Source organism: Cladophialophora carrionii, assembly GCF_000365165.1.
Source record: "Cladophialophora carrionii CBS 160.54 unplaced genomic scaffold supercont1.1, whole genome shotgun sequence".
Classification (NCBI taxonomy): Eukaryota; Fungi; Ascomycota; class Eurotiomycetes; order Chaetothyriales; family Herpotrichiellaceae; genus Cladophialophora; species Cladophialophora carrionii.
In genome coordinates, this window is record NW_008481816.1 from 1240198 (window position 1) to 1259616 (window position 19419).

The 19419-nt window shown below is 54.0% G+C and overlaps 8 protein-coding genes across 8 annotated transcripts; 4 read left to right on the forward strand and 4 right to left on the reverse strand.

Annotated features, from left to right (window-relative positions):
- Positions 1–1228: 1228 nt before the first annotated feature.
- G647_00451 (uncharacterized protein) lies at positions 1229–1867 on the forward strand (the record flags this gene model as incomplete). The annotated part of the gene is made up of 1 exon (XM_008723854.1): positions 1229–1867. One exon carries the CDS (start codon positions 1229–1231, stop codon positions 1865–1867), a length of 639 nt encoding a protein of 212 aa, XP_008722076.1.
- An 828-nt stretch (positions 1868–2695) lies between these two features.
- On the forward strand, positions 2696–4861 carry G647_00452 (uncharacterized protein; the record flags this gene model as incomplete). The annotated part of the gene is made up of 1 exon (XM_008723855.1): positions 2696–4861. The coding sequence occupies one exon, from the start codon at positions 2696–2698 to the stop codon at positions 4859–4861; it is 2166 nt and encodes a 721-aa protein (XP_008722077.1).
- Positions 4862–6190: 1329 nt separating this feature from the next.
- G647_00453 (uncharacterized protein) lies at positions 6191–6769 on the forward strand (the record flags this gene model as incomplete). The annotated part of the gene is made up of 1 exon (XM_008723856.1): positions 6191–6769. The coding sequence occupies one exon, from the start codon at positions 6191–6193 to the stop codon at positions 6767–6769; it is 579 nt and encodes a 192-aa protein (XP_008722078.1).
- A 1068-nt stretch (positions 6770–7837) lies between these two features.
- On the reverse strand, positions 7838–9070 carry G647_00454 (uncharacterized protein; the record flags this gene model as incomplete). Its single annotated transcript, XM_008723857.1, has 1 exon — positions 7838–9070. The coding sequence occupies one exon, from the start codon at positions 9068–9070 to the stop codon at positions 7838–7840; it is 1233 nt and encodes a 410-aa protein (XP_008722079.1).
- A 705-nt stretch (positions 9071–9775) lies between these two features.
- Positions 9776–10216, reverse strand: G647_00455 (uncharacterized protein; the record flags this gene model as incomplete). Its single annotated transcript, XM_008723858.1, has 1 exon — positions 9776–10216. The coding sequence occupies one exon, from the start codon at positions 10214–10216 to the stop codon at positions 9776–9778; it is 441 nt and encodes a 146-aa protein (XP_008722080.1).
- Positions 10217–10581: 365 nt separating this feature from the next.
- Positions 10582–11037, reverse strand: G647_00456 (uncharacterized protein; the record flags this gene model as incomplete). The annotated part of the gene is made up of 1 exon (XM_008723859.1): positions 10582–11037. The coding sequence occupies one exon, from the start codon at positions 11035–11037 to the stop codon at positions 10582–10584; it is 456 nt and encodes a 151-aa protein (XP_008722081.1).
- Positions 11038–11636: 599 nt separating this feature from the next.
- Positions 11637–13064, reverse strand: G647_00457 (uncharacterized protein; the record flags this gene model as incomplete). Its single annotated transcript, XM_008723860.1, has 1 exon — positions 11637–13064. One exon carries the CDS (start codon positions 13062–13064, stop codon positions 11637–11639), a length of 1428 nt encoding a protein of 475 aa, XP_008722082.1.
- Positions 13065–14399: 1335 nt separating this feature from the next.
- G647_00458 (uncharacterized protein) lies at positions 14400–17045 on the forward strand (the record flags this gene model as incomplete). The annotated part of the gene is made up of 1 exon (XM_008723861.1): positions 14400–17045. One exon carries the CDS (start codon positions 14400–14402, stop codon positions 17043–17045), a length of 2646 nt encoding a protein of 881 aa, XP_008722083.1.
- Positions 17046–19419: the final 2374 nt, after the last annotated feature.

Genomic DNA, 19419 nt, shown 5'->3' on the forward strand with positions numbered 1-19419 from the left:
CTCTCCTTCCGCAGGCATTGGCGACAAGCTTTATACACGAGTCATGGACCCCAATAGCCCGGGAGCGGAAGCACTGGCTCTGTTAGTGGACGGGGAGCGCAGGTCTCCCGCACCCTCAGCCATCTGCTTGCCCGTCATATACCGTCACTCTGGCCATTTGAGCCGCACCAGGACTTCTCAAGAGATATGCCGCCCGCATCGAAGCATGGACCGTCCCGGAGAGTCAGGTCGAAGGAGAAACCCAAGAACAAGCCCAGTGTTCCTCGCACAAAGTCAGGAACACGAGGAACACGAGCCACAACCACAACGCCAGAACCATCCTGTAGAGCGTCGCCAGCAACAGCCGAGACCGCGCCATCGCCGCAGCGCCACGCAGGGGTCTAGCAGCGACGTTGTGCGGCTGGGTAATCCCGGGGCGCAGGAGGTATCGTTCTCGCCATACCCTATTCCAGCAAACGCCTTCATCCAGCATGCGATCCAATTTTGTAGGGGACCTTCTTCCTCGCCCGAACCCAGCTGATGTGTGATGCCAGATGTTAAGCAATATTCCCCGACGGCAGTCCAGCGACCGCATTTTGTGGGCGTTGGGCAAGACCTCGCCCTTTTGCGTAGTTACATCCCGTTCATAATGCACGACCGCATGGTGTTCTCAGCACTGGCGGCGGTGGCCTCGTTCAGCGCCAATATCACCTCCACCGGGAGCCGCGAAGCCCCTCCAGAATCCTTCCGCCTCTACCAGTCAGCTGTTTCGCAATTGCGCGAGAGGCTTTCCCGGGACTCGGAAAGATCGAGCGATGCTGTCATCGTGACGTTGAGCAATTTGTCGGGGTTCGAGGTGAGAGCACAGTCCCACACATAGGGAGCGCCGGCAGGGTTAGACCAGCACACTGATTCGCTTCTCCCCTGGTAGGCCCTGTCGGGAAACTATGATGCGGTCGACATGCACACGCTTGGCATCAAACAGGTCGTCGCGCTGAGAGGTGGTGTCGACCAACTGGGTATGTTTCCGATTCCTCAACCCGTCCTCCCTATGCGGAAAACTGATAACAGCCAGGCTTCGAAGGGTTTCTGAAGACGATGTCGATCGCGTAAGTGCTGGCGTGCTCCTGACACGACGTTGCTTCTAAGAGCCTGACTAATCAGTCGCATCTCGCTTCATGCTTCTAGCTGGCTGAACTTTTACGCTGCCCGCCACTCCGTCAGCCTGAGCAACGAGCATTTCTTTCCCATGGACGGTGTCTTCACCTATCCGGAGCATCCCTTTGATCCCGATTTGTGCGATACCATCGCAAAATTCCACCCTGGTCTGACCGATATAGCCTTGTCTGGCCTGCTGAGTCATCAGATAATCAACCTGATTGCCCACATCAATGCTTGGGAGCAGGACATCAACACCTACCTGAGAGCGTCCGACGTGTACAATCTCCACGAGCTCTCACAAAGCGCCCGCAACGTCACTCTGTGTGGAGAGTTCCTGCACAAGCGCGGTCTGTCGCTGATGGAACAACTCCTCGTGATCGCGTTGATGGCCTTCTGCTATTCGACAGATACGACGCGCGCAATGTTCTACCTGACAAACGCTTACCTGCAGATTCATTGCAAGTTCATGAGGACTCTGTTCATAGAGGTGACGGATAGAAACGAGGCATTCATCACCTGGGTGGGCACGACGCTTGTTGCGACATTCGACCCGTCAGGACAGCCCTCCTTGCTGGGGATCCAGCTCTTGAGGGCCCGACCGAACGCACGGAACTGGCAGGCCAATGTTCGCCTGTGCGAGAGTTACTTTTGGAATGATGCGTTGTCGTTGAGGCTTGCGTCGAAGATCGGCCATCTTGGAGGAGTAGAACGTCAAGGTCAAGGCTGATAAATAGAGGACGTTGGTGAATGCGAGCTCTGGGTGGCCATGAACTGAGGGAATCCCAGAGTCTCCCAGCATGTCTCACCTGTCACAGTAAAGCAGCTTGTATCAGTGACATTCAATATACCCAGTATTGCAGGTCTCACGAATCCTTCACCAGTTGTCTAGCGACATGAGGATGAAGCTTCAGTCTGACATTGACCTTTCGGGTTCTTCAAGAAGGCGCGTGACATAACGAGAACACCTACCTGACTGTCTGCTCCTTCGTTGACTAGTGATCTTGGCCATCTCCTGGGGAACATACCCAAAGAAGCCATGTCCAAGGAAGCTGATTATTCGTGCACAATTAACGACTCGACCCCTCCGTTAAATGCTGCACGACGGATGCGTGTATGATCACAATCGAGTAATCGTGGCATAGCCCAAAATCGCCGTCACGATTCCGTCGCTCGTGCATGACGATAGCGTTGGATAGCGTCGCGTTAGAGCGCATTTCGTTGACCAAAAGTTAACCGTCCTTTGACTGTAGCAGAACTTTGCTGCTGAACGACCTCAACGGTCTATCGTGGTTATCCCTAGAAGCTCCTGAAGCAACCGTGATGTTCGACCTTGATTGAAGCTTCCGAGTCGCGTGTCGCGTCGCGTCCAAATCAAAGTGAATAAACGACGTCATCGCTTGGCACTAGCTTATCTTATCTCTTGGCGCTGTGCTGCATCTCTGAATGGGACGCGGCGTGTCTCTTGCTTTCCTTTTGCATCCCCCTCGCAAACCCACGTGGTCTCTGGACAGCAGAACTGCACTGGCTGCTATGAGGCGACAAGTCCGTGGTGGCCATGTCGAAGACGCAAACTCTCCCTCCCGCTCGCCCCGGGGATGGAGTCTTCGCGTCTGTGTTCCCTTCTGGCGTCAAACCACCTAAACACCGTCGTCGGTTCGCCCCCAAAGCTTCTGCAATAATTCCAGATATCCAGCAAACCCTGAAAGACCAACTTAGACTTCTCCTTGGCATTGGAAACGAGTCCTTCGTCTATGGGCAGTCTCGTATGGTGACCAATGCAGGAGCTCCTTTCCACAGCCACTTTGGGTCTTCTGGAACAGCGGATCGGATACGCGAGCCAACAGCGGTGGATCATGCCAAACATATTACGCGAGAGAACTCTTCTCCGTTATGGTCGCTGCTATCGGATTGGCGATCAGCAGTCGGTTCCGACACCGTCATGAAATTGCTAGCCACTGTCCTCAACGAACTCATGACCGAGTTCGTCACTTGGTCTTACGCTGGAATTTACCAAGAGGGCCTGTATCATCATCTCGAATTCTGGGTCCAATACTTGTTTTCGAGAATTGCGTACAAGGTGCTGGGTTGTCTAGATGAGAATCTGAACGCTCAGCGGGTGCCGGAGACTGAGGTCAAGAAATGGAAGGATATGGCCGTAGCTCGCCTGGGCGCTTTACGGGTAGATGAACTCTTTGAAATCATTGTGGACTGGGACGCGACCGCACCAGCCATCGAAGACTTGCGACACTTTACCACCAATCCGGCTACGAGAGGATATCTGACCCACAATTTCGCCAACATGCTTCAGACACGTCTGCTGCACCCCGGCGCCTCAACTATTGAGATCCTGCAGCTCTACATCGCAACCATCCGCTCTTTCCGAGCCCTCGACCCCAAAGGCGTCCTCCTGGATCGCGTCGCAAGAAGAGTCCGGCGGTACCTCAGAGAACGAGACGATACGGTTAAGGTCATCGTCGCCGGACTCCTCGCCGACACTTTTCCTCAAGAGAACGGTCGCCAACTACCACCCGACCCAGAAATCCTTTCAGAACTTGCTCTCGAACTCCATCGACACAATGCCCGCGACAATACTACAGAAGACAGCGAATTTGACTGGAACAATATGGATTGGTTGCCTGATCCGGTTGATGCAGCACCGGACTATATGAAATCGAACAAGAATACCGACGTGATCGGCAGCCTGATCACTCTCTTCGACACTAAAGATGTTTTCGTGAAGGAGCTCCAATCAACCCTCGCCGAACGACTGCTCAAGAATAAACCAGACTTCAACCAGGAAATCAGCGTGCTGGAACACCTGAAGATCCGATTCGGCGATTCGGCGTTGCAAGCGTGTGAAGTCATGTTGCGAGACGTCCTGGACTCGCGAAAAGTCGACCAAGTCATCCGACGAGATCTCGAGAAAGAAGGGACATCGGGGCAAATGGATGAAAGAGACGGAGGTATTGAACTACATGCCAAGATTCTGTCCAGGCTGTTCTGGCCGTCCATGTTGGAGCAGTCGTTCACCGTGCCGCCTGAAGTATTGGAGCGGCAAGCGAGCTATGAGAGAGGCTTTGGGGCATTGAAGCAGTCACGCAAATTGACTTGGCTCAACGCAATCGGCCAAGTCGACGTGGAGCTGGAGATGGAGGATCGCAGCTTGCGAGAAGAGGTTCTGCCCTGGCAAGCCGCTGTGATACACGCGTTCCAGGACAAGGCTGCACCCAGTGAAGACCGACCGGTCAGCAAGAGCGTCTCTCAACTCGCTTCGGAACTCGAAATGTCTCCCACTCTCGCTCGGTCTGCCTGTATTTTCTGGGTTTCCAAACGCATCCTACATGAGACAACGGCAAATACGTTCGTCGTCCTTGAAAGACTCCCCTCCGGCACCGACAGCGATACAAACATGGCCAATGATTCCTCGATCGAGACTCGGGCCAACACAGCCGCAGCAGCAGAGGCAGCCGCACTTGCAGCCGCCAAGGAAGCCGAAGAAGCCGAACGGAAACAGAAAATGGCCATGTACCATCAGTTCGTTGTATCGATGCTTACGAACCAGGGTTCGATGCCGCTGGCGAGGATTGCTATGATGCTAGGGATTGTTGTTCCGGGTGGGTTTCCGTTCAGCAATGAGGAATTGAAGGAATTTTTGGCTGGAATGGTTAAAGAAGGCGTTTTGGAGGTTGGAAATGCCGGCGTCTACAAGGTCGCGAGTTGAGACGGTCATGAACGTGGCCGCTAGCGATCGGGTCCAGCGTGGTCTGTGCCCTGTTCACATCGACCTGTGCAAAGCGGTAGCACGACTGCTGGTGAGCAAACGAGCTGGTGTGGGTGATTCCCGCTCCCATTGTCTGAAGAGTTGCCAACAACAAAGAAATGCCGGAAGTGGAAGCATGGACCGAGTCTCATGCCGAACTACGTCAAACAAAGCGAGATTTGTAACTCGAGATGGAACGATTCCTCACGCTCACCGTCTACCCTTGCGCTCGAGTTCGCACTTTGCCGACCCCTTACTACGTACCGAGCACATGCCCGAGCTTGACACCAGTTGATAACGTTATACCGGTTTTATGAGCATGACACCAGCCAACAGGGGTCACCACCGGACTCTCTTCGACCTCCCCAATGTAGTCCTCCACCGCGTCGTGGAGCTACTGGCGGAGAAGATCATCTTGCCACCGGCTATGTTGAAGCCGAGGACATGCTACTTTCACGATTCCGTCCCATATGCAGAGACGCCTTGTACCTGGCTGAGCTTGCCCATTGGAGATACATCGACTTGTCTGGGGACTCCCGCGCCGAAAGGATTAGCCTGCGCCCGGACAGGATTGAGTCAACACTGGAAACTGACGAGCGTCGGGCAAAATGGGTCCAGAACGTCAGTGTAGGTTGTATTCCCGCTCAAATATGTGTTAGGAAGATAGGACAACTGTGCAACAAGACATTTCGTCGATCTTCCGTTGGCTCGGTCACATTCTAATGCGGTTACAGATTCGAACGAGCACATTCGACGTGGCTGGAGCGGCATCCAAGTTGCAGCTCATCTCCCGCTTTCCGAACCTGAAGAGCCTGACCGTGGGAGTTACTCCCAGCTACGTTCGCTCAGAGTACCCCTATCCATGGCTGAGTACTCTGCAGCATGTGCTGGACACGCACAGATTCCCCTTGCTCCGCGAATGTTTCCTCAACTTCGCAGGTATTCTGCGACAAGAACAGCGTGCACCGCGACTTGAGTACTTACTGCAAGCACCAAGACTCACGCGTCTGGCATTGGATGGCCTGGACCTACGAGGGTTCCAAGGGGCTTTCATCCCGCAATACTCTACCTCCTTGACAAAGCTCAAACTGACTCGTTGTGAGGTGGATGAGCGGTCGATGTCTGCTCTTATGAGAAAACCGCGCCGTCTGCAATTTCTTGACTTTTCTCGCTTCGAGTACAACATGAGTTCGTCGCCCGTGTCGAAAGAACAATACGTGACACAACTCATGTTAGCCGTGCTAGCTCGAACCCCACCAGGCCTGGACAAACTCAAGATACACTTCGATCATGTCTCTCTGCTGGAGAAAATGTGTCATTGACCGATCAGACCCGCATCGTCCTCGCGATTATGGAGTGAACAGCGCGTGGAGGCCAACCAACCTGGTCAAACGGTTACCGGCTAGTCTTGAACACCTGAAGGTCAAGGGATACGTCTTCAGGTGGGGCGTCGACCTTGACGGCCTGGTCGACGACCTTTTAGGCACCACGGGCACCGTAGGTACTCAGGCCCAACACAGCGCCCAAGGGAGGGGCAAGGGCAACCTGACATCGCTAAGGCGGCTTAAACTGGTGACCACGCCGCAGGACCATTGTCGGCCCTTCGACAAGGATGCCCAGGCGAGGGACGACAGGTTGCGCAGAGGGATCGATCGTTTGATGACGGCCCTGCCGGTGCAGGAAATTAAATGTACCCAGTCGCACCGCTTGACCCAGTCATCTCGGAGCTGCGACGAGGAATACTTTATCAGGAAGTTGTGCGCGAGAAGAAGCGTCACTGCCCCTGCTGAGATCGACAAGTCCGATGCTGGGATGTACAATGTAGAGGAGCAGTCCAGGGATGTAGTGGTAAAGCTGGAGGCACTTTAGCGGATGTTCACGCACGACCTTCATTCAGATCCAAACACGAGACCAGGACGCCAACACAGTGGAGTCTTCCGACGAATGAGTACGGTACGGTATGGCCCGAGGGTCATGGCATGGCACATGCGGTCCGTGTGCAGAATGGTAGGACCTCAGAGCGACGCACTGTGTGACCTAAAATTATCGTCAACTCTCCGCAAGTGTACATATGTCTCAAGATAAGAGTCTGAAGAATGTCAATCATCAGCTGTAGCGATGTCCTTTTCCAGTGCCGTGGAAGCTGGGCACGGACTTCGCACGTTCATAAAACAGAAAGTGAAGTGAAGGCACTGAACTCAGGCTGTTGAGCTCAGAGACGCAACTCTAGATGGCTGTTCGAGTATTATCACTATGTATTCGAACAATATGAAGCGACGCCCGCGGCGAGGACAAAGTCGAGCATTCGATACTGTATCTAACCCACTCGGAAGTGAAGCATGAATTCGACCGAATCGAACTGAACCGAGCAACCGAGTGGTGCTGGTGGTGCTGGTTGTGGTGGTGATGACGGTATGTAGCAAATGATTAAATACATACTCTGTATGTAGTCATGTCCCTCGGTCTGGTGACTTCTGTCTCCCGCTCAACCCAGTCGACCGAGCGCCTGACATGGAATCACTGGCATTACCGCTTCGCTGCTGAACTCCTCAGTCGAACTCTACAATGTATGTACCCCGTACTACCAAGGTAGACCGTATATGAGCACGACCTCACCTGGAGCTCACTGGACGAGCAGACAGCACGGCGTAGAATGGGAATATTAAATAAGGTGTCCGTACACCCTACGAAGGCAGGTTTGCTCCTCTCAGCTCGGCTCAGTTTCACGACGGACAAGACGTACCGGACGGGACAGCAGGACTTATAGCCATGAAGAACTCAGGCAAGCGTGACATGCTTGGTTGGTCGATAAGTTGATCAGATGGATAATTGGAAGGATACCTGTATCATTGCTGTCTTCGTATACACATAAGATGGGCCGATCGACCACCGACGCAAGCTGTACATCTTTCACTCGGTTCTCTCGCCACGCCGCGATCAATCCGCATCCAATCTCGCCACGGGCGGCGTATCGTCGACCTGAATGCCGCCTCTCTTCCTCTCGTCGGCGTCATGGAACGGCAGCCTCCACCCGCCCTCACTGACGGGCGTGCTCAACCACAGTCTCATGAGATGCCGTCTCGGCATGCCGCTGTCTGGGCCGTAATCCCGATACGCGGTCCTCGCATGCAAGATGTGACTGTTGCTCACGAACTGAATGTCGCCGACCTCGAGCACCATGTGCAGCTTGACGCGGTTGCACACGGCCTCGAGCGTCTCCAGCGCGTGGATCTGCTCCGGCGACAGCGGCGGGATGATGCCCTGGTCGGAGAACCGCGTCAACGACCGCACGTAGTACGGGTCCCACTTGCAGTAGACCCTCTGCGGAACGCTGGGATCCCCCTCGGCCGGAGTCTCGAGGTAGAAGACGCTGGTGCGGATGTAGGGTTCTTCGCCGCGCGAGACCTCGCCCTTGCGGTCGAAGTACCACACGGGCCGCGTCAGCAGCTCGGCCACGTCCGGGTGCTCGGCCTGCAGGATGTTCCACACCTGGTGCACGCTCGCGACGTCGGACTCGCCGCCCTCCTCGGCGCGGGCGATGCACAGCAGGCCCACGACGTCCGAGTCGTCGGCGTGGAAGAACTGCCGCGCGTTCGTGCGGTAGATGCGCACCTTGTCGATCTGCGTGCTGTCCTCGCCCAGGTCCTTCACGTGGCCGAGGATGTGGCCGCGCCCGTTCTGCGACACGGGGTATCCGATGTAGCTGCCCAGCCCCATGTACGCGACGGCACACTTGTGGTTGCCCCACTCGTGCACGGGAAAGCCCTTGTACAGGATGAAGCCCTTGCCGTTGAGGAGTTCGGCGCGCATCGACCGCAGCGACGCCGCCATGCCGGGCAAGGGGAAGTTCTCCGGGTTGATGCCCGTGAGCGGGAGGTTGTTGGCCAGGAAATTATCCGCCGCAGTCGACAGTTCGTCGATCTCCTGCGGCGAGAAGACGTGTGTCCATGTCTCGGGCCGGTTAGTGTATTCGTCCGTCCAGACCGTGGGACCGGTGATTTTCTTCGGGAACGCGCTGTAAGGGTACAGCTTGTCGTAGAGGGGAGGATGTTGGCCCGAGGTCTTGAACCCGTCGGGGAAGATCGTCCGGTCCACGGGCTCGCCGGTGGTGGTCTTGGACGAAGCTTGCGGTGGTGGATGGTGAGGCGTTTCGACTGCTACGGGCGCCATTGAGAACAGTGAATGGCTGAGTGCTGCGTTTTGCTGGATTTCTGCCCGGTCACTGGAGACTGCGTCTGTGAAGTGGAGGATTAGCAAGACGGTGTAATTTATCTGACTTCTGCACGCGTGTGATTGAAGAGAGAAGATTTTCGATTAATAGTCTCATACTTGCCCAGCGAAGGAGGAAATCTCCAAATATCCTGCATGCTACAGTATGCTGGCTCACTTCACCCTCATCATAGCCCCGCCATGTATGGCGATCTGCGTGCTGCACGGTGGTGGAAGGGCATCTCCGATTGCAGACATCCCGGGCGTCAGACCTGCGAAGCGACTCGTGTGGCTGATTGTGCCTGGTTGTACCATCCCGTGGGGGGATTGCGTGATCGGTGGTGAGAGGAAGAGGAAGGTTGGAAATAGACGATGGTCATGTCCGCTTCGAGGGCCGATTGAGAATGCCGGAGCGGGAGATGTTCCGGCGCCGTTAACTGTGTACTTTGAATTGTCACTGACTGCGCTCAGATCTGGAAGTCAGGCGTCGTGCATAAATAAAAAGAACTATCATGTACGGAGTACTGTGGTCGGGATGACTTCCCCCTTCAAGGCACCTCCGACTAGCATTCGAGATGTAGAACTCGCTTCGCACTGACTGACTGACTGACTGACTGACTTGCCTCTCCGCCCATACTGGGTTTGCCCTTGTCTCGAGCCTAATGCTCACATCACCCTGCAACATCCATCCTGTCCCCATGGTTGCTGTGGCTGTGGCTGTCGCCGCGGCACACTCGCCCCCGTGACACCACACGCCGTATACCTCGCACCCGGTGGCCCATATCCTCCATAAGCATACCTCGTGTGCAACACATTCCCCCTCCCATCAGTCATGTTATACCCGTTGCCCATGTTGCCGGCTTCCCACGGTTTCAGGATGATGATTCTCGTCATGTTGGCATCGTAATCACCCTTCTTGTCGCAGTTGGGACACGAATTTGCAGGAGCCGAGATGGGCCCCGGCTGGACAAGTCCCTTGAGTCCCTTGCGCACTGGCTCGTATGTGTGGTATTGATTCTTGAAAGACGCCTCAGGGCCGCAGGGCTTGACGATGGTCATCCATTGGTGAGGGCAGGTGTGCGATTTGAAGGTCTCGGTCTGGCACATGGTGGTGAGGCCAGAGTGAATGAAGGTCAGGGAGACTTCTTCGTTGCCCTTTGCGTCTCTCTTTCTCAAGAGCAGTAAATCGCGTCCAGGAAGAGCTGGCGACGGTGATGCTATAGCGAGTCTATCAAGTAACAAAAGATGTAGCGGTTTTGGCTCTGGGAACGGGTTGTGAGATAGTCGGCAGTGAACTGTTCGATGTTGGCGGGATGAGGGTATGGGCGCAGTCGCAGTCGTAACTGCAGGGGTAATGAGCTTGTTGGCGAAAGCTCCCCTCGTTGGCATCCATGACAGTGACCGTCAAACGCTGTCGTTTCCACGGTCATTGTCACTCGTGTCTGTGATGGACTCGGAGCATGTTCGCTTTTTCAAGACTTGTCACTTCCACTCCTCGTGGCCTCGTCAATCGCCCGCAAGACCTGGCCCTCCTCCTCTTCATCGACACTGTCCCTCCCTCTCTTCTGAATTGCAAGCATAAGTTCATACATCTGCCCCACTTGCTGGTCACTCATTCGATCCAGAAGCGCCGCGTCAATCTTTTGTTCCTTCCAATCCTCGCCCTCGAGTTGCTGGCCATATTGCTGCCACTCCGTCAGGAACCCCACAATGTGCAGGGGGTTCTCTACATCCTTATGTCTTCGGAATTCGGATTTGAGGTACGTGTCGCCGAACACGCGTTCTTCCGGCCCGAGTTTCTTGCGGTGGATGCGCAGGAGCCGGCGGTACAATGGGATGGGCGGTAGTAAGGCGAGAGCCGGTCCCCGTTGTCCTGGGCGAAAGGGGGCTGTCGCTGGAGCTGCCAGAAGCCGGAGAGATGGACGCATTGTGACGGTAGCCGACAGACAACATTCCTCTGCTGAAGGATTCAACGGGGATACAACCACTTGAATGGCAATGCTTTAAGAGACCCATGAGATCACTGTCACACACCCCGAAGATTAGCCGATCATGAGCAAGGTACAAGGCGACAAGGTCTAGAGTGTTGCAGAAGGAAGAAGCAAGGCTGGGCCCCAGGCTGGAAATGTTCTATATTGTGGTTACAATGTTACCGGGGCCCTTCGACGGCCATTAAAGTGCGCAAGCTCCCGGTCTACTCTCTGCTCCAGCTATGAAATACATGAGAAAAGTATTTTGGACACAACTTCTGGCTCCATCCACAACACAAAGCGCAACGTGCTCTCCCCTGAATCATATGAAATGAAATGCAAGCCGCTCGCCTAACTCAAACATAATCACCTCGAGAAGGCGAAAGAAATAGATTGGACGACGACGCCCATCGTGGGGGTATCTGCAGTCGACCGTTGCTCGTAAAATGCCAATGTTGAATACTGTACAGTGCAGAATGGTGTCGGAGAACTTCGTAACCTCGTAATCATACATGATGATGGAGATAATCCAGGAAGAAGAGGGCTGCCAGTCTCGCCTAGTCACTGTCGCAGTCCATGTCACTGTGCGAGTCGCTGTCCGAGTCGCTGAATTCTCCGTCTTCCATAAACGGCCCGTACTGGTCTCGGAGTTCGTCTGGATCGGTGAAATTATCATCCAGCAATGGATGATACTCGTTTCCACCTGGGGATTTGGTCCCATGCACGACCCACAATCCAAGAGCCTCTCCCAAGCTAATGTGGCTGAAGTCCTCCGTGTAGGCGTCGCCGTCCAGATGATGCATGGGATACATCTGTCCAGAGTCTTCAAAAATGCCTGTTGGGATGAAGTCATGCAACTTCAATTCCTTTCGCATCGAGGTGGTGGCTGACAGCCAACGACCTTCCCGGAGGTGCATGAAGCCCAGTCGGAGATCTTTCAGTGAAGGCTGGCGGTTCAGCAGGTCCATTAGCTCATCCTCGGTCGTGGACATGCAGTCAATGTTGAGCATCTCAAGTTTGGGCCACGCCTTGTTGCCCAGGATTTTGTCGAGGTCAGCAACAGACCCGTGGTAACCGTCGTCGTCGAAGTTGACGGTAAGCTGCTCCAGGTCGTTTGCTGCGCAGAGAGCATTGCGAAGGAGACCATTCGCCAAATCTGCATAATGTTGTCTTATGTTCGAGCGCTGAAGGGGAGTAAAATCATCCTTCTCGAGACGGAAATCAAGGTCGATGATTCTGAGATTTTGGAATGCGAGGCACAGCATATCACTTGGAAGAAAGCCCGAGAAAAATTTTGGAGTCAGGACGCGGACTTCGAGAGCTTTGAGACCGGTCAGTGGCTGGCCACTGGGAAACAGAAGATGCCGGAGCTGGTCTTTTGTATGCTTGCTATCCAACCCGATCGGCATTGTTACGTCGGGAGCGAATGACTCCATGAATCTGCCAGAGAGAACATGCTTGCAACGGCCAACAGTGGAGAGAACAACCTTGGTCAGGCGCGGGAAACAGAGCATGCTTGGATCTATCATCTCGCTGCAGATGGTAGACGAGAGAAATTTCTGCTGCGTGTCGTAAAGGGCCAGATAGCGGTCGTATTTCTTCTTGATTGCCAGATTGAACTTGGCGACATTGCGCTCGTATAGCCTCTTCTCACGAACTGAGGCGTCGTGAGGAGGTGGCCGAGGTCTGTCGTGGTCCTCAAGATGATAGTGAGCTTGGAAGGTATGGACACAGCGTATGGTAGCTAGGAGATTGGCTTCGAATACAATGGTGTCGACATATTTGCTGAGAACAGCGTCGTGAGCAATGGCATGGAAACGTTTGAGCGACTGCTCGGCGCAGTGGAAGCGAACTCTCTTGACTAGGGCTTCGCCGCCAGCCTGTGACAGGCGCTTGCTACTCAGCCGCAGGTTCGCATTGCTCTGGAAATCCAGGTGGGCACAAATCTTGACGATAACTTCGTCAGGGAACGCGTTCAAGGACATCGTCAAGCAGTGTAATAGCTGTGATGTGGTACAGAGGGTCAGGAGGAAGAAGTGGAAGCCCGTGCCTTCAGGGGGGGAACGTGAGGGGCAGTTGGGCGCTGCCCGCGGTGGGCGGACACGGAAAAGGCTACACAGCTGGAACTGAGCTGGCTTCGCAAGCAGATGTCCTAGCGACGCCGATGAAAGACAGGTGAGATATCTCAATCCACTCGAAGGCGATAGTCAGGATGAGAGAGATGATAGATTGCAAATGAGGGACGGCTGAAACGAAAGTGAGCTACAAGTGACGTTTATGAGGTGAAGTGGAAAGCACGACAAACTTCGTTGCGGGGAAGGAACAAAGCAGTCTTGAAAACTACACTGTCTGTGCCTTAATTAGTAGGACCAAAAGAACAAGGACAAAGCACGTTTGCTTATCATGTCCCATCTCTTTATACAGATAAAATTATACTTGACAGTTCTCTGATGTGGTGAAAGTAATTCTGCACAAAGGTGGCTCGAGACAAAGTGTAGCAAGTTGTGGCATTTTGCACACCACCAGAGTTACCCGTGATAAATTCGCATTTCAGGTCCGAGAGTTACAGGGCATTATAACAAAAGCGGTTAGCTAAAGAGCCATATCCTGGTAATCTCAGCATTCCTAATTATTTCTACATCAGTGTGTGTATATCGTGAAGATGGCTATATCTCGTGAGAGTTGAATGTGCTCCGTGCTGGTTATTTTGTCCTACCGAGGGAATGGCCAGAGCTGCATGAGACCCACTGCGCGACGAAACCTACACAGTACAGGGCAAAGCGAGTGGCCGTGAATGGCCTGCCCTGCAGCCTGTGCCTGTCACTCACCACTCTACGAGGCATCAGTGTGGAAAAGCGCGGGACAAGCAGCGAAGAGATGAGAAGACTCGTGGAGTTGAGGGTGTGGGCGCAGCGGGTGCTAAGCTCAACTGAGCCCTAGGCTCGTCACCCTGGGCGGCACCCCCAGCCAACTGATTTCGAGAACCAACCGCGCCAGTTGGCGCATCTCGACCACCCTCCGCTCAGCACTGCTTGACAACAGGCCGACGACCAGTCCAACCCACCACTTCAGTCAAGTCCGAACCCAGCCTGCCTGCGCTTGGAACCTTCCATTCTGTACAACCTCAAACCTGCCTCAGCCTTCTACCGACGAGTTTCGTTCAGCTGCCAACCCTGACTGCGAATTCACATCTCACCATTCAGTGACACTTATGTACAGCTGAAGAAGGTGTACTCGGCTCAGGGCTTATGCTCTGGGCCTTTGACCAAGCACCAACTGCGCCTCTGTCGACCACCTGCAACATCAGCCCGGACTGTAAAATGGAAGCACCGGTGGAGGTTGAAGAGGCCTCGGAGCATCTGAAGGCCGCAGGGACTGAAGGCCTGTTGGAGAAGCATTTGCAGGGAAAGAAGCAGGAATGGGATGTTATCACGGCTCACAAGGAGCCTCTCCGCCTCCTCGACCTGCCGATGGACATACTTCAGGTTATTCTCAAAGAGCTCACACACACAAACGACCTGACGTCCCTCGCTTTGACCCACTCGGCCCTCCATGCACTCGTCATTCCCCACATCTATGCGCGCTTTGATATTGTCTGGCCCGATGCAAATGCTACTTTCGAGAATCGCATGGGCGTGGACGCTTTGACTTATGGGTTGGCGACGTTGGTAATGGCTCAAGATGTTTTTGGCGAGGCTCCGTACCAGTCTCAACATGCACATCAGTGCCAGCAATGTGGCCACTATAACCAGCCGGCCCAGCACCGGCCTGTCACCACGTCCAAGAACATTCGTCGGGGCAACCATTTCGCCCAATTCACGCGGAAATTCAGTCTGGGTAACGGACCCGCTGATTGGGTCCAAGAATACCTCATCACGAAAGAAGGTGGAAAAATGCTCGGTACCTTGGTTGCACTCGCAGTCGGTAGGATGCGAAATCTTGAGACGTTCATATGGGACATGCCCACAGGCGTCCTTCGAGATGTTTGGATGGCTCTCGCCTCGCTCGGCAATCGCCACGACGGCCAAGCATGTCGCCTGGAACGTGTCTGGGTCCGCTGGCACGACAATCAAGACCAGGGCCCCTTGGCTTCCCCTCCACCGCCAGGTGCGCTCCCGGGAGCACAGAACGCCAACATGCCTTACATCCTTGCGGGGCCTGCAAACTCGCTCTTCCAAATCCCACCTTATCCGCGCGTCGAGTTCCCGACCTTCTCGATTCTGCCACCGTTGAAGAGCTTGAGCGTGCTTGACATCGACGAACTGCCTTATGCGGAAGAAATGAGTGTACTCATAGACAGATCTCTTGACAGGCTGACCGAACTCAGGGTGGGCATGGCGGCCCACGCACAATACGACATGTGGGCACGACCTTCCGAGGAACGACCACCTGTTTTACCTTCTCTTGTGCCTGGGATGACTGATCAGACTCCAAGGCCTGGTGGGATGCTGGGTATTTTAGTCCATCGGTTCTGCGACGCCTTCTCACACCACAAACAGAGCCGATCATCTCTAAACCTTGAGCGACAACGGGATCCCCTTGTGGAAGACGTGACTGTCGAGGGTAGCCGCGAAGTGGAAAGAGAGGACGACGCCGAAGAGCTTGTACCTGCATCAGACATCAATCAGTTAGGGGTTCTAATGTCTGCCTACAGCATTCATGATGACGAGTTAGACATGATTCCTGCCCCCACGCCCAAGCAACGGACCTCCACCAACTTGTCGAATACCACGAGGCAGGATCTTCCCAACCACAGCAGTGACTCATTCTTAGACTCGAACAAAGAAGGTCGTTCGGCACGGAAGTTGACGCTAGAAACTCTCGAACTGGAACGGGTGTACTTGTCCATAGCGGTGCTTTCCAAGGCGGTCGACTGGTCGCGTCTGACAACTCTGACTCTTCTCAGCTGTCGCAACCATGAGCAGTTGTGGAAGGCACTTCGCAAACGCTTTACTCCATCCAGCCGTCGACGAGTCTCCTCCACACCATATAGAACCTCATCCAATGGGATGTCAAGCATGGTCCTCCGTTCACAGACCAGCACCCCGAGCACTCCCGCACCTCCAGCAGCCGACTATGCCCTCAAGCTAAAGAGGCTGCACACCGACACGGTGTCTCCGTCGCTGATCGCATTCATCAAAGACACCCTCGCGCCAGACAGCCTGGAATGGCTGTTCCTGCAAGAGAACACGGCCTACAAGTCTCCCGTCTCAATCGACATGATATACAAAGGCGCAGTGCGACGGCATCGCTCCAGCCTGACGAAACTCCTCATCGACAGCACGTTCAGGACAGAAGACTCGGAGCGACCAAACACGAACTGGAGGAGGTGGGTTTTCAACCGCGACTTGATTACTTGCATTACCAGCGGCAAGATGAAACTGCGCGAACTCAGCATGTCGATCGATTACAAAGACTGGCACTACTTCTTGAGACGACTACCCAACGCCACCACCCTGAGATCGTTGCATATCTCACACATTGCCGAGCACGTGAACGGGACAGTGCACTCCCGCGAAGCGGCGCTACAGGTCCTGGACATAGTTGCTCTGCGGCCCGAACTCGAGCTCTGCTACCTGGGCATTCAAGGGCAATGTTTCGAAATTCTCGAGTATGCTTCTCCCCGAAAATGTTCCGCCTCATCTGGTGGCGATTTTTCAGCAGACGACATAGGTCCTGATGGCGATGGTATGGCGCCCAACCACACCGACACGCACAACGTAGCGGCAGATAATCACCACGACGATTCTCACGACGATGAAGCAGATGACCACGCTGATGGGAATGAAGATAGTGACTTTGATGCCGTTTCAGACGAAGCAGACGACCTCAGTGACGACGGCGAAGGCAATCAATCCGGAGATGGAACCGGGTCGGGTGCACACAGACCGACGTGGCGATTGCGGGAGATTCTATTCTACGACGACAAGATTTCGATTTTCAAGGCCCGGCACGGACGGTTATAATGATATGGAAGTGGGGTTCGAGGCGCACGCGCATATGCCAAGGGTATCAAGGTCAGTCAACGGCCAAGGAACAAAAAGTGTCTGACTCGTGGATTATTCTGACGGGTTCCGAATCGGACGGGACGGGATGGAAGGATGGACGGGACAATGCCACTGGATGTTGATGTTGATGCTGATGTTGACGGTGATTCTGTAGGGTAGATAGGTAGGTAGGTAGGTATGAGGTTACGAACACGGAGTACAGCAGGATGGCAGGGCAATACGGTGCTTGTGGAAGTCATCGGGACAAATGCATTGTACTGGCATTGCCAACAAACTGCGATCACGGCTTGCGAGGACGCCAACACACAAAGAAATGTCATCATCGATGGATCTCCGGGCTGAATTTCGAGGTTTTGCTGATGAACCCGGTGATACAACTCGTTTGTGTTTGTCCGTCCGTCTGTCCGTCTATCGATTGATACGTTCTAGCCAGGTTCTTATGGATCTTGACGCGTCATGAACATCTATTTCAACGCGTCCTCTATCTCCCTCTTCTCACGCGTCCTGAACATCCTCTCCTAACGAGTCCTGAACTTCCTCTTTAACGCGTCCTTTATCTTCCGCTCTCAACGCGTCTTCGAGCACGTGATCCGGATCTTCACTGCAACGCAAGTAATACTACATAGTACCTAGTTACCTAGGTAGTATCTAGGTAGTCTCCTAGGCATACCGTCTAAAGAGAGTATTAGACTTCCCCCCAGCGAGAGAGAGAGAGCGAGAGAGAGCGAGGTCCATGAGTGAGAGAGTACACAGGTGGGCGAGTTGCTGTACTCCAGCTACAGTACATACCTAAGTACCAATATTGGCTTCACCATGGCTTCCAAGGTCCCGAACTCGAGTACTTACCTATGTAGTACTACGGTACGTAGTGAATTGTAAACTGCATACGTACGTACGTACTTTAGGTACGGCTATATAGGTACCCAGGTAGGTACTGTAGGTACCCAGGTAGGTACTGTAGGTACCCAGGTAGGTACTGTAGGTACCCAGGTAGGTACTGTAGGTAGCCTGCAGTGTAATTTCCTCCATAACTACTCCGTATGGATGGTGTACACACGCACACACGCACACACGCACACAGTTAGGTACCCAACTGGACACGGGCGCAGCCAGGCACGATACCGATACATACTGTGTAGGCACACACGGCATGGGGATGCAGCCTTGTTGAGTGGCGGCTAGCTACGCCGTCTGTGGCGGGCTGGCCATTGTAAATAGTCATTTAGTTGCTGGTGGCAGGGTAGGCGGCAGGTAGTTTGCAGGTAGCGCTTGGTAGGTAGGTACAGTGCAGTGGTACAGAGGACGAGTAGTTCAGGGCGTAAGCTCAACTTACTTACTGTACGCCGTACGCTGCGTGAATGCCGGCGGTGGCCAGAACCAACTACATAGGTACTGTGCAGAGGTTCCGCACAAAGGTATCAATGACTACTACTGTAGGTACCAGGTACCTTGACGCACGTACAGAGGCTTTACCGACCAACTACTTAGGTAGTCTCTCGGTAAGTACTCGGTAAGTATCACAGTAGGTAGTGTACTAGGTAGGTGTGTACTCCGTACATACCTTACCAAGTCTGTAATTCATGCCTCTTGTACCCATGTCCGGGCCACTCGTAACATCTGTACCACCCGTGCCACCCGTGCCACCGTCCGGAGTACTGACCTACAGCAGTCGACCTCTTTAGGGACATTGCTCCGTGTTTACTTCTCGCCTTGCCTTTCTGGCCGCATTTGTCCGGCGTGGACTAGCGCTTCGCCTCGCGTCGCGTGCAGGCTGCACCGAAATCAGCGGTCTTCTTCTCCTTGGGGCAGCGCTGAAGGGTATTTGAAATTTGAAATTTGAAATTTGCATTCTCGTGCATTGATGAGCGTCTGAGAGAGAGTGTGTTTTGTGTGTGAATGGCAGAATTGCCGCTCCTCTGCAGCCAGCACTTCACTAGAGATGACCGCTACGAGTACTCCGTAGATGGTGGAGGATTGACTCTTTGTGGCCACTGGGTCGATAAGATGCACAAAGGTGGGCCGATGGTGGCCATGTGTATATAGTACTGTACTGTATACGGTGAGGGTGCGATTCCAGCTGCGAAACTCTTCTACACTTCGTCGTACATCTGAGATGACCTTTGACAGCCACTAGCCAGACTATGTATGCATCTCAGGCGGTGCTCGATTATGTGAATGTCGGGTGTATGACAGACACGGCCAACCTCCGTTCAACCTTGCAAGTGAAGTCCGTTGAAGGATTGTACGGTCCGGGTTTGACACACGCGCTGGAAGGATCGATACGACGAGCTGTGTCTGCACTATGCGCGCTCAAAGGTCATCGAGTCTGGCG